This window comes from Bos javanicus, chromosome 9 (assembly GCF_032452875.1).
Source record: "Bos javanicus breed banteng chromosome 9, ARS-OSU_banteng_1.0, whole genome shotgun sequence".
NCBI classification, from domain to species: Eukaryota; Metazoa; Chordata; class Mammalia; order Artiodactyla; family Bovidae; genus Bos; species Bos javanicus.
Window position 1 is genome coordinate 81,717,644 of NC_083876.1, and position 14,546 is coordinate 81,732,189.

At 38.2% G+C, this 14,546-nt stretch overlaps 1 protein-coding gene across 11 annotated transcripts in view; it reads left to right on the top strand.

Annotated features, from left to right (window-relative positions):
* Positions 1 to 14,546, top strand: part of UTRN (utrophin) — a 555,367-nt gene that overhangs the window by 100,630 nt on the left and 440,191 nt on the right. For all 11 annotated transcript variants that reach the window (XM_061428217.1, XM_061428218.1, XM_061428216.1 and 8 more), the window contains one exon: positions 10,279 to 10,340. In XM_061428217.1, coding sequence (XP_061284201.1) covers positions 10,279 to 10,340 — 62 coding nt within the window. The remainder of the gene's footprint in view (positions 1 to 10,278; positions 10,341 to 14,546) is intronic.

Here is a 14,546-nt window from a genome sequence, read left to right on the forward strand (position 1 = left end):
TCACATTGTGGGTTATGTCTTTCTTCTGAAAACTCGAGCTTCTGAAATGGTCTCCTTTATCTGAAAACTCTCTCCCGTTTGCTCTAATCCTGCTTGGTATCTTCACCCAAATATCCTGCTAATCTCTAACTCAGGTGAAAAGAGTTTCCTTTCCTAATCCATTTCTCTTCTGGTCCTTTTTTTCCCTAATAGAGAGACACTATTGACCTTCCGGGCTTCCCAGTTGGTGCTACTGGTAAAGACCCTGCATGCCAGTTCAGGAGACATGAGATGTGGATTTGATCCCTGGGTCAGGAAGATCCCTTGGAGGAGGGCATGGCAACCCACTCCAGTATTCTTGCCTAGAGAATCCCATCGACAGAGGAGTCTGGGGCGTTGTAACTCCAGTCCATAATCATCCAGCCAGAGAAAGGGCTCACATTTTTGTCTGCCTGTCCTGTTCTTTTCAGGTCTTTAAGACTGTTCGCTTCAGCTGGTCTCTTCCATGAATGCCGCCCCCCCCCCCCATTTATATATGCTTTTAACATGTCAATTCAAGGCCTAATGCAACTTTTTCCTTGAATTCTTCTCTGATCTCCTCCTCACTTCCACCAAGAAGAAACATTTTTCCTCTGAATTTATAAACATATTTGTACCTAATATATGGGCATCAAATGGTAAAGAATCTGCTTGCAATGTGGGAGATCTAGGTTCGATCCCAGGGTTGGGAAGATCCCTTGGAGAAGGAATGGTAACCCATTCCAATATTCTTGCCTGGGAAATCCCATGGACAGAGGAGCCTGTTGGGCTATGGTCACAAAGAGTTGGACATGACTGAGCAACTAACACACACACACACCCCTAATGTGTTAGTTATAATTGTCCATCTGTTATTTATGTACTTGCCTCATACCCGTCTCCCAATTCTTCTTCACACACCTCCCCTTGATAGCTTCTTAAAAGCAGCCCTTGGATCTTTTTTGGGACCAATAGAATTTGTCTGGTGCTCAGTAAGTGTCACCGTCTGTTTCTTTATATAATGTTTTCCTCAAAATAGATGAACAACTGATTTCCATTGAAAGAGTAGAAAATATTAAAACTAAATGATGAATGTAAGAATGACTTAGAAATATTTCCTATCCTTACTGTCTATTTCTTAGACCAAAAGTCTTACAAAATGAACAAGACCAATTTGGTCATGCCCACCTGTAAATTTCTGCTTTATTTTTGCTCAGTTAATGCTAGCTCCAAGTGCTTAAAAGTAGGGTGTGAAGGGTAACCATTGTCCCACCATCAGGGTTAAAATGAAGGCAACTTTTGGACCATACCTGGCGTGCACATTGGCATTTATTAAACAATCATTATTAGCAAGCAGGCTCAGAAAAAGTTCATGCAGCCTGTTTCATGAGCTTGGTGCTCTGTCCTTTTGAAGGACATGAGGTTTTAGTTGCAAGAGATGCAGCAATATTCTAGACCTGTGCAGTGCAGTGTGAAGGCTGTTGTGACTGGTCCAAGCTGAGACATGCTAAAGGTATGAAATACACACTGAATTTCAAAGACAGAAAAAAGAATATAAGATATTAATAGTTTTAAAAATATTGAATATATATTGAAATGATACTATTTTGGATATATTGGGTTAAATAACATTACTAAAATTATTTTTACCTCTTTTTTTTAATGTGCCTACTAGAAAATTTAAAATTATGTGTCTTTCTGTTGGACAGTGCTGGTTTAGAGAAACAATTTAGTTAGACTTATAGACAGCACTGGACAACTAGTACCCTCCCAGCTCATGGCCGAGTGCAGGGCCTTCTAGACTTGCTAGATTTCACTTGTTTAATTGATGTTGGGACACGTCTGTTAAATATTTTGGCCAATTCACATGCATTGAATAACACTAAATACACTAGTCGGAGATTGTTTCCAACCTTCTAATTATGCCAGTTCTCAAGCCACAGAAAAAGCGCATTTCTCACATTCATTAAATTAATTAGCAAAGGCTCTGCTGTTAATGGAGACAAAGATAATTGATGCCTTTGTAGCAGCCACCTCTGGAGTTTAGCCTTTCTAATTAAATTACAGCTCATCATCTCTGGAGTGTTATCTTGGGTTGGGACAACTGTGAGCAAGCCCCTAGAGTGGTTTGCACACTGGCATGTGTGTGTCCCCTTGTAGCCAACTTTTCCAAGTTGTTTAAGCCACGTGAGGAGGCATCTTAGGTACCTGCTTTCTGCTTTCCCATCTTTCCTTTTAGAATTCTCCTCCTGCAGTTTTCAAGAGGAGGACATACTTCTTACCCTTCATCCATCTTACTGGACTGCATTATTGTGAGGCTCCAAACACAGGGCAGTTTAGGAATGCAAAGTAAAGAACACTTCCTTAAGAATTTTTAAAATAGTCAGTGACTTACTGTATCTGGGGCCAGGCTTTGTGCCTCTTTCTGTCCTCCCATCCATCCATCCATCCTTTCGTCCATCCATTCATCCATCTGTTTATCCATCCACTCACCTTAGAATCAGAATTCTGAATTGAGTTGTTGCCCTGGAGTACATGTGAAAGTAGTTTTAATTTTTTAAAAATTTTTTGAAATTTATTTATTTGACCATACCGTGAGGCTTGCCGGATCTTAGTCCCTAACCAGGGATTGAATCCAGGCCCTGGTAGTGAAAGCACTGAGTCCTAATTACTGGACCACAAGGGAATTCCCTGAAAGTGGTTTCTATTTTATTTCATTTTAATTTTTTAAGATTGTAGGCTCTTTATTACCGAATCTTTAAAATCCAAATGTGTCTTTAAATAGAAAACTAAAGTCAGACTTCCCATGTCAGAAATTATGTCTGATTTAGCTATTACTTTGACAATGAGGCATTAGTTTTGCCAATTAGGGAATAGAGGAGACATTTTCTATAATCAAACGATCAGGTTTGTACCTCGTTAACGATGTGCTAGGACTTATGTCTGTTTCAGTATTTAAATTTACTATAAATATTGGTTGTCAACTTAAAAATGTGCCTGGGGATTCTTTTAGAGAATTTTCATGGAAACTTACTTGCATGGATTTTCTCCATCTTGAGATATATTTTTAGGAAATAGTTTTTTGAGGGTTCGTAGACAGGGCGGGAGGAGAAGGGGCCGACAGAGGATGAGATGGTTGAATGGCATCACCGACTCAATGGACATGAGTTTGGGTAGACTCTGGGCGTTGGTGATGGACAGGGAGGCCTGGCATGCTGTGGTTCATGGGGTTGCAAAGAGTTGGACACAACTGAGTGACTGAACTGAACTGAACTGAAGACAGTTTTTAGGACACAATGGATCTTTATTTAGTTGGAATAAAGTGAAGAATCAAGATTTACAGAAAAATTTTTAATTAGTCTAACTTTTGTCAATCATTAAGAAACAATTAGTTTTCTATTGACTTTTCATGACAGTGACTCATCATCTTTATGACTCATTTAGCTCCTCCTAAATAACCTCTCCTTATTCTGTGATATTTCCAGTGATTTTAATAAAACTCTCTTACTCTCAGGATAGAAGTCCAAAGTGAAGTGTTTTGTATGTAAAGTTTACAGTTTCTTTCTCCTTGTTCTTCTGTATTTGCAACACATATAATATGGCTATATCTAAGATGTAAAAAGTTTTTCCAAAGAATACTTCCACAAAGAAAGTTTCAAACAATGCCAGGTGCCTGTAGGACTTACAGACACTCTTCAGTTAAGATTAGCAGTTATAAAGAGTTAAAGTAGGAAAACATTCCCTCCTGTATTCCTGTGCATTCACTTAAAAAGCATGAGGAACTCATCAAGGAGAAAATAGGTAAGAGGTAAATACACTCTAGAATTAGAAGATGGACAGGAATTAATGGTTGTATCAAATTCTGAAAATAATTCTTCGAGGAATAAATTAATCGTTCTGCAATCTTTTATGGATTAAGTGCAAAAGAGCTGTCGCTGAATCCTAGCCACTTTGTAGTAGTATGCTTTTGAACTTGGGCTAGTTTGGAGTCTTCAGGAAATTTCAGAGTTTAGGGGATTTTTCTTGGTAATTTTTTAGTTTCCAAAATGCCTTTTTATGGTCAGCATCATTAAGTCATTAGAGAAATGCAAATACAAACCATTATATACCACTTCACAGTTACTAGGATGGCTATAATAATAATAATTTAAAAAAAGAAAGTGTTAGTGAGGATGTAGAGAATTTGAAACCCATATACATCGCTACTGGGAGTATAAAATAATGCACCTGCTATGGAGAACATTTCAGCAGTTCCTCAAAAATCTAAAGATAGAATTACCGTATGACCCCGCAGTTCCACTCCTAGGTGTATATCCAGGGAAACTGAAAGCAGGGATTGGAACAGACACTAATATACAGTTTTCACTGTAACATTATTTACAATAGCTGTAAGATAGAAACAGCCCATGTCTATCAACAGATGAATGGGTAAGAACATGTGGCATATACATGCAATGACTACTACATATTATGACTAGCCACAAAAAAGAAATGAGGTTCTGACACAGGCTACAACACAGATGAGTCTTGAAAACCTTATGCTAAGTGAAATAAATCAGACACCAAGGGACAGACGTTGTGTGAATTCACGTCTGTGAAATATTAAGGTGGGTTAAATGCATAGAATTAGAAAGTGGTTTAGAGGTTACTGGGGCCTGGGGAAGTGGGGGAATGGGAGAAGTGTTGCTAAATGGTTACAGAATTTCTGTTTTGGTGGATGAAAAATTTGAAAATAATGAGAATGGTTGTACAACATTGTAAATGAAATCAATGTTACTAAATTGAGTACTTTAACATAATTAAAATAGCAGATTTTATGTTATATATATTCTACATAAAAACATTGACATTTTAATGTACCAAAACTCATTAAATTGCATGCTTGAAATGGCTGACTTATATGATATGTGAATTATATCTGCAGAAAGATATTTTTTAAAAAAGGCAATCTCTATGGAGAAAACTAGGAATAAAACTACCCAGTGACCCAACAGTCCCACTACTGGACATGTATCCTGAGAAAACCATAATTGAAAAAGACACAGGTACCCCAGTGTTCATTGCAGCACTATTTGCAATAGCTAGGACATGAAAGCAACCCAGATGTCTGTCAACAGATGAATCAATAGAGAAACTGTGGTCCATAGGCAAAATGGAATATTACTCAGCCATAAAAAGGAACACATTTGAGTCAGTTCTAATGAGGTGGATGAACCTAGAGTGTGCTATACAGAGTGAAGTAAGTCAGAAAGAGAAATATATATTAATGCATTTATATGGAATCTAGAAAGATGGTACTGATGAATGTATTTGCAGGGCAGCATGAAAACAAAGACATAGAGAAGAGACTTGTGGACAAGCGAGGTGAAGGGAGAATATTGTACAGCAATTATCCTAAGTTTATGTTTATATTATATACATATAGATAGACCTATGGAAATACAGAATTTTGTTTTATGGTTGTAGTGTTGGATTATTATTTTTTTTTACAGAAACAATTTTGATTAAGATTTAAATTGAGATTTGTTTCTAGGTTCTGCTAAAAGAATTTTTGATGTGCCCTTGAGCTGGTGAAGTGAACAAAAATTTTAGCTAGTTTCCTGGAAGATTTATCAGATGGTTTTGTTGATGTTTCTTGCTTCACTTCTCTTACCCATCACAAAAATAAAATTCCAGGCTGGGCAGCAGCCCTTGGATCTGTGTGAGCTTGTCAAAAGCATTTTAAGAAGAGCAAAATATTTAGAGGAAGAATTTGGAAAATCAGCCTTAAGGGATTTAACACATTTTTCTTCTCCTAATTCAGTCACGTGTTTGTCCCCCTAATGGAGAAAGGTCGTTAATGGGTAAGATTTACTAAGCCAAAAAAGGCTTTCAAAAGTTAGATGTTTTCTCTAAAATTCAAATATAAAGAAAACACTTGTTTGGAAACCTGAAAGAATATATTTAGCATGTTAATTATACTCACTTAATACACATATAAATAATCCAGTTATCTGTAAATTTGTATTATCTGCTTACATATCTTTATTTTGGAAACATTAAAATAACTACTTGACTTGTAATGGAGAGTTGAACAAATTTGAGATTTGAAATTTGGTATAAATTTCTATATATATGATCAAAAAAATTGATTGTAGTAACATGATTTAGGATTTTAGTTGTCATGCTACCAATTTTGCTAGCAAATTTCTGTCTCCTTGAAACACTGACTTGGGCCAAAGTTGTTAGCTTAATTTTTTGTGGTGTGGAGGGCAGTTCTGTACTAGTAAGTGTTCCAAATTTGTTACATTAAAAAAAAAATCTCATAATTGAAAAACTGCAGGCTAATTCCTATTCCTTTACTGAATTCATATCTGATAGAAAATAAGAGGTTTGTGTGTGTGTGTATGTGTGTGTTGTGTGAAAAGGAAATGTGAAATCAAGGCTTATTGAGATGTAAATTCCCCCTTTCCCCTTTAACTGTACCAGGAAAATGAATAAAGAAGAATGTTTATCAAGTTTGGAGTATTTTTAAAAAGTTTGAATGCAAGACATTTTATCTTTTACAATGCAGTACGTTATTTCTGATGGCTCAGGGGTGAAGGAACTGCCTGCCAATGCAGGGGATGCAGGTTTGATCCCTGGGTTGGAAAGATACCCTGGAGAAAAAAATGGTAACCCACTCCAGTACTCTCACCTGGGAAATTCCATGAACAGAGGAACCTGGCGGGCTGTAATCCATGGGGTTGCAAAAGAATTGGACATGACTTCACAACTAAACAACAATAACTTCATTTCATATCATTTACTTAATTAAACACATATTCAGACTTTTATTTGAACCAAAGATAAAGACTTTTATTATAGAAACATTAACTTCTAGTTTTTACAAACATCTCTGTATGATGGGATATAGTATCGGAGAAGGCAATGGCACCCCACTCCAGTACTCTTGCCTGGAAAATCCCATGTACGGAGGAGTCTGGTTGGCTGCAGTCCATGGGGTCGCTAAGAGTTGGACATGACTGAGCAACTTCACTTTCACTTTTCACTTTCATGCACTGGAGAAGGAAATGGCAACCCACTCCAGTATTCTTGCCTGGAGAATCCCAGGGACAGAGGAGCCTAGTGGGCTGCCGTCTATGGGGTCGCAGAGAGTCGGACACGACTGAAGTGACTTAGCAGCTGTATGATGGGAACCTATTTTAAATAGTTGATCTCATTCTATATGTGATACAACTGGAGGTTTTTAGTTATCATTTGGGGGCTCCCTAGGTGGCACTAGTGATAAATAACCTGCCTGCCAATGGAGGAGACTCAGGAGATGAAGGTTTGATCCGTGGGTTGGGAAGATCCCCTACGGAGGGCATGGCAGCCCATTTCAGTACTCTTGCCTGGAGAATCACGTGGACAGAGGAGCCTGGTGAGCTATAGTCCATGGGGTCTCAAAGACTCAGACATGACTGAAATGACAGTACCCACACAGTCAGCATTTGATAAGGTGACAGGTACTCATTTCTTTGTTTGCATTATCTCTGGAGAGGAACCCATATAGTATTTATTAGCTATTTTAATATATTTTTTGAAAGTAAGAAGGTTAAATGCTCAGAAAAGAGGTTTAAAAAAATGTAGAAATGTAGAGAAATAAAATGTGAAATAAAAATTGCTTCTCAGAATTTCCCAAATTCCCAATAATTTGGTAAAAGTTATTAAATTCAATGAATTTTATGGGTCTGAGAAAATGTAATACTTATGACCAATACATATATTTTTGTTCATAGCAAAATAATTGAATTTGCCATGTACTCTGAACACATATTTAAGATTAAGTTCATATTAGTGGCTGGTATGGCACTGTGCAGGCTGGTGTGTGCCTTACATACTGCGTATAACCTCAGCTCTGACTCTCTTCCATGTGATGGTCAAGGCTGCAACATTCAGAGTGTGTCAGCAAGTCCTCTTGGTTAATAAATGGCTCATATGTGGCATTGATCAGATGGTAGAAAGCCTGAAATTGAGGCTGATGCTGACTCTGTTGTCCTTTGTGAAAGGCTAAGTCTAAGCTCAGTTGACAACACGAAGTTGCTTGGAAGTTTTTTCATCCATTGCCGTCTTTGTGTTTCAGAGTCAGTCTCCAGTTACCTTTATAGATCTGTAGAAGGGCACTCTTTTCTGAAACTGTTGCTATATTTGTTGCAGGAGTGACCTTTTAATTACAAGCTCTCCTTCCAGAACAGAATAAGGCCCAAAGATACCACTAACTTGGTGAAGTCATGGTTGAACTTGTAATTATGCTATTAGAGATGAGTGAGGAGGTCTGGGTTGAAGGCAGCTCTGTGAAATTGATGCATTGAGGACAGAGCGCACTTGAGCCTTCTCTTGTTACTGTTTTACTGTTATCATGTGGGAAGCAGCCTGGCAGGATGGACAGTAGTGGAACAAGGTGTGTGTTTGTGTGTGTGTGTTCAGATAGTACCACAAGCTTTCTGCCAAATTTTCCTTACATGGACAGTGGTGGAACAAGGTATGTGTGTGTGTTCAGACAGTACCGCAAGCTTTCTGCATTATTCCAGATATTCCTTACACGCTTTTAGAACAACTCAGAGACTATTAACATGCTCCTTTGTAGGATTTATGCCAACAGTGACTGTTGCTCATTTTAACAGATAATTGAGGAGCAATTGAAGAGGGTATGATTAGAAGTAACAGAAAGGGTAACATGGATATTTTTGTCTTGTTCACACATATACTATCATAATAATTATAACTAGAATAACAACAAAGAGCTCAATGCCAGCTCTTTGCCAAGTGTTTCCGCTTGTATCCACCAGCCCTCACGGTGCCTTGTAAGTGTTATTAACTCCCATTTCACATGACTTCCTTATACCTAATTAGATCACTTTCCCCATCTTCAAGAGGTTCAGGATGCTTTAGATTTTTTAAGGTCAATTTTTATTTGTTTGACCTGGACAATGAATTTGTAATTCAAGCCAACATTAGTCATTAAAAAATAAAGAAATAAACTTCTGTGATTTCTCTGCTTGTAAAATGTGTAGATTCCTTTTTTTTTTTTTTTAGGGAGGTTGTATATTTTCAGTTGGAGGATAATTGCTTTACACTATTGTGTTGGTTTCTGCCATAGAGTAACATGAATCAGCCATAGGTATATGTGTGTCCCCTCCCTCCTAGACCTCCTTCCCATCTCCCATCGCCTCCCATCCCTCTAGGTTGTCACAGAGCATAGGATTTGAGCTCCCTGAGTCATACAGTAAATTCCCACTGGCTCTCTGTTTTTCATATGGTAATGTACACGTTTTAATGCGACTCTCTCAGTTCTTCCCACCCTGTGTCCACAAGTCTGTTGTCTCTGTTTGCATCTCCATTGCTGCCCTGCAGATAGGTTCATTAGTATCATTTTTCTAGATTCCATATATATGTGTTAATATGTGATATTTGTCTTTCTCTTTCTGACTTACTTCACTCCATCTAATAGGCTCTAAGTTCATCCACCTCATTAGAACTAACTCAGTTGTGTTCCTTTTTATGGCTGAGTAATATTCCACTGTGTATATATACCACAACTTTTTAATCTATTCATCTGTCTCTGGACATCTAGGTTGCTTCCATGTCCAAGCCATTGTAAATAGTGCTACAATGAACCCTGAGGTACAGGTGTCTTTTTCAGTTATGGTTTCCTCAGGGTATGTGCCCAGTGGTGGGTGTAGATTGCTTTCAAAGATAAGATCATTAAAACTTGGTCATGTCAGTCTTTATACAGGAAAATGGGTTACACAATTAGCTATACACTTTATTGTAGTTTTTGTTCTATAGGAATTGTATGAAAAGGGGGGAAATCATGAGTTTCTTAGTTTTTTTAAAAAGAGAACTCCCATTTTTTGTCTTGAACATGCTATAACATTTTTGTCATGCTGAAACTGTATTTAAACAAAATGCAATAGAAAGTCTATGTGTATATGTATATAATACTTTGAAAGCAACGTCTTGATTCTTTTCTCATGAACATGGATTTAATGGTTGGTGGCGACATGCTGAGATGTGGGGTGAGAAAGCCAGCTTCTCTGGAAAGGTGTCTGGGCCTCCCTCTGCTATGGATGTTTGTTAGCAGACTCCATACATATTGAACCCATCAGTCATCCCTTCATTAACTATGGATCATTGTGCCTCAGGAACTCTACTAATAGACAGTGTAAAACTCTCCAGGATGGAGATAATCTTATTTAGCACCTGAGTAAAACTATAAACTCTAATATTTTCCCTTCTCTCTCCTTTTCCCACCCACAGATGAACACAATGATGTGCAGAAGAAAACCTTTACCAAATGGATAAATGCTCGATTTTCAAAGGTAATGGAGACTTTCAAAAACTTTGATGATTTGGATACCTCATTCTTGTTGATAGAGTTTGGTTGAAGGTGCAGTGAATTTTCCCCAGGAAATGTGACCTAACAGAAATCTTCTGAGTATGCAGATACATTTATTTTTCCTTTACTCTCTATAATAAGTTTAAATAGAAATTCTGGTGTAAGAAGTTTATGGTATAAACATTCATGGTAAAAAAGCTCTGTATTTTTATCTAACATTCTCTAGGGGCTTCCCAGGTGGCTTAGTGGTAAAGAATCCTCCTTCTAGTGGAGCAGATGCAAGAGACAGAGGTTCAATCCCTGGGTCGGGAAGATACCCTGGAGAAGAAAATGGCAACCCACTCCAGCATTCTTGCCTGGAGAATCCCATGGACAGATGAGGCTGGCGGAATACAGTTCATGGGGTTGCAAAAGAGCCGGACACAACTTAGTAACTAAAAAAATAACAACAGCATTCTCTAGATATGAAGCTGCTAGCTTGCTGCTTTGGATTCTATGACTTCTTGGTGCATTTAGGAAATAATATCTCATTGGGAAATTTTTGTGCTTATTTAGCTAAAAAGATGATGATTTCATTTTTGCCTGGTTAAAATAAATTTGCTATCATTCAGGTAGCCTTTTCTACCTTGTGCAGTGTTTGGGGATTGTCATACTGATAGGTCTGGCTAATAATGTTTACTGCCCTGTTGTTCCGTTCTTTTGAACTTCCTGATTTATTTCCCCCAAATCTGTTCTTTCTCAGCATTTCTAACCACTTGGATCATAATCAAGTTTTGATTAATATTTTTTTAGGAGCAAGAATGCTGAAGAGAGAAATTGATATTACTCTTTTTCAACTAGTTCTAATATAATTATTCATTGGTCATTGGAGTTGGAATTTTGTCTTCTAAATCTGAGATGGGAGAAGAATTTTTAGATTTTTTGATTATAGGACTATGCAAAAAACTAAAGGTTTCTCAGAGAAACCCTGTTTTGGGGTTTTTAGTTTTAAAATTTCTTATTTTTCCATTTGAGAATGTTGCAAAGGTCAGGAAAATAAACATGGCATTTCTTTGAGGCAAAATCAGAATGTTTTAATATTACTTTGAGTTGCAGTGCAGTTTAAAAGTTGTTCCACGTCCCACTATTTACAGTTCATTGTTTGATTGCAGTGTATTTTTAGGTTTTCCAAGTTTTTGTTGAGGAATATTTTATCTTGCTTCTGAGAATGTAAGGAATGTGAAAACTGCCTGACTTTGATAGAGGGTCAAGGAAGAGAATTACTCCATAATTGGTGGTTTTGAGTGTAGGATTACTCTGAAGCAGACATAGGTGATTTTTGGTAAAATTTTATTTGTTTTGTTCAAGAGGTACAGTTAACGTCTGGGTGCTTTGGATTCAACATTATTCAAAACTTTTGAAGTAATCGTCTTCATGTGGACCAGATTCTGGGCAACATGGTTTTAGGAATGAAGAGAATCTATACAGGAGATGTTTCATCCCAAGGGTCTCATGAGTGCTCAGTTGTGTGAGATTCTCTATTTTGACTATTACTGAGGTTAATATGGTCCTTTTCTAGACAGCCCAAGTTAAGCAGACCTTGTTTTTAGCAGCTTGAGTCATTGTGGAAGAATCACCTTAGAGCTGATTTTGAAGATTGATTTGAAAACTTTGTAGCATTGATAGGCTTGCATTTAGGTAACATTTGAAACTAGGTGAATTGCTTTGTTCCTGTTTGTGAGACTAGAGAGACCTAGATAGTACCGTAGGACACAAAAAGAGGAAAAGTAGAGTAGAGATGACAGTTGAGCAAGAATAACTGAAAATGTTTAAGCTTATCATTGTTGCCATGACTCTGACCCAGACAAGACACTCCCTTAACGGCACATGATAGATAATTGAACTGGGGCATCACCCGGACGATCCACGTCCTTTCCAGGTCCATAGCCATTGCTGATACATGTAAAGTTAGACCCTTGAACCCAGTGCTGCCCAAGTACTCCTTCACTCTGAGCTTTAAAAATATCCTCACTTCTGTTATTGTCCTGGGACTTCTTCACTGGATGGTTCTCAGTATTTACTGATCATGTGGGTCATACACCCCACCGAATTCTTTCAAGAAGTAACTCAGTATTTATTGTGGGTCATTGATATCTTTGGGTGTCCCTGGTGGCTTAGATGGTAAAGAATCCTCCTGTAATGCTGGAGACCTGGGTTTGATCCCTGAGTCGGGAAGATCCCCTGGAGGAGGGCATGGCAACCCACTCCAGTATGCTTGCCTGGAGAATCCCATGGACAGAGGAACCTGGTGGGCTACAGTCCATGGGGTTGCAAAGAGTTGGATACGACTGAGCAACTAAGCACAGCACAGCAATGATGTCTTTAAAAAGATCTGAACACAAAGTCCGGTAGTACTGGAATAGCTTGTTTAGTGAATTTGATATTTAAATGTATACATTTATAATGGGCTTTAAGTCCCTTGTAAATTCTTTGCCCCAGGAAGCTTGTAATTATTAGCAAGACAATGAAATGATTAAGTAACATTATCAGTTATAGTAAAAGGTCCAGTTATGTAGACTGACATGGAAGCTAAAAGCTTGTTGTTGTTTTCAAGAACAACTTTTGTTAAGACCACTATTAGGTTTTTTTTTTTTAAGAACAGTTGTTTTTTTTAAAAATTTTTTATTATGGCTACTATTAAAAGGTTGTTTGGAGAAAAAAATATCAAAGTAGAGCTGCCCCTGGAAACATTTCCTTTCTGATTACTTCTGGTAAGAAATCAAAGTCTAGAAGGAAATCTGGAGGAGCCTAGAACACAGTTATCAAAGGATTTATGATTCTTTGGATATAAAGAGGAGAGCTCATAACTGTCACACTAAATTCCAAGCACATTGTTTCCTCTCTTCTCGTTGTTTTGATTCTGTAAGTCGGGCTGCTTCCACACTGATGATCAGAAAAGGGAACTTCTGAACTGGAAGATTTCCATAAACTCCCCACAGATTCTTGCTGAGTTTGGGATCAGGTTGTATTTGGGCCTGGTGTCACTAGGTAATCCAGAGGTTCAGTTCAGTTCAGTTCAGTCTCTCAGTCGTGTCCGACTCTTTGCGGCCTCATGAACTGCAGCATGCCTGGCCTCCCTGTCCATCACCAACTCCCGGAGTTCACTCAGACTCACGTCCATCGAGTCAGTGATGCCATCCAGCCATCTCATCTTCTGTCATCCCCTTCTCCTCCTGCCCCCAATCCCTCCCAGCATCAGAGTCTTTTCCAATGAGTCAACTCTTCGCATGAGGTGGCCAAAGTACTGGAGTTTCAGCTTCAACATCATTCCTTCCAAAGAATACCCAGGACTGATATCCCTTAGAATGGACTGGTTGGATCTCCTTGCAGTCCAAGGGACTCTCAAGAGTCTTCTCCAACACCACAATTCAAAGGCATCAATTCTTCGGCACTCAGCTTTCTTCACAGTCCAACTCTCACATCCATACATGACCACTGGAAAAACCATAGCCTTGACTAGACGGACCTTTGTTGGCAAAGTAATGTCTCTGCTTTTGAATATGTCATCTAGGTTGGTCATAACTTTCCTTCCAAGGAGTAAGCATCTTTTAATTTCATGGCTGCAATCACCATCTGCAGTGATTTTGGAGCCCCCCAAAATAAAGTCTGACACTGTTTCCACTGTTTCCCCATCTATTTCCCATGAAGTGATGGGACTGGATGCCATGATCTTAGTTTTCTGAATGTTGAGCTTTAAGCCAACTTTTTCACTCTCCTCTTTCCAGAGGTTAGCAAGAGAAAATAAAGTACTATTGAAGGGAATGGATTTTATTTCATTTCTTTTTTATCCATGTCCTTTGGTATGTTGTGGTGGACTTTAAAATGTAATTATTGATCGAGTCTACTTTTTCCGTGCAATGTGAGTCTCTCTACAGAGTAGTACTGTCCTTGTGCTAAGAAATCCAAGTAGACCCTTATGGCCTCTTCTGCCATTTAGGAATTTGTTTTAAATTCCTTCCCTGGACATCTCCTTGAGCATCCCCCCTGCCAACCAAAGTCTCAAATGCCAAATCTTATTGATTCTAGTACCATATACATTCAACATTGTCCATTTTTCTCCGTCTTTCCTGACACTGACACCCCCTTTTGCCAAATCATTTTTATTTGAGTTAAGAATAATTAAAAGCCTTTATGATGGGCAGAAAATCTG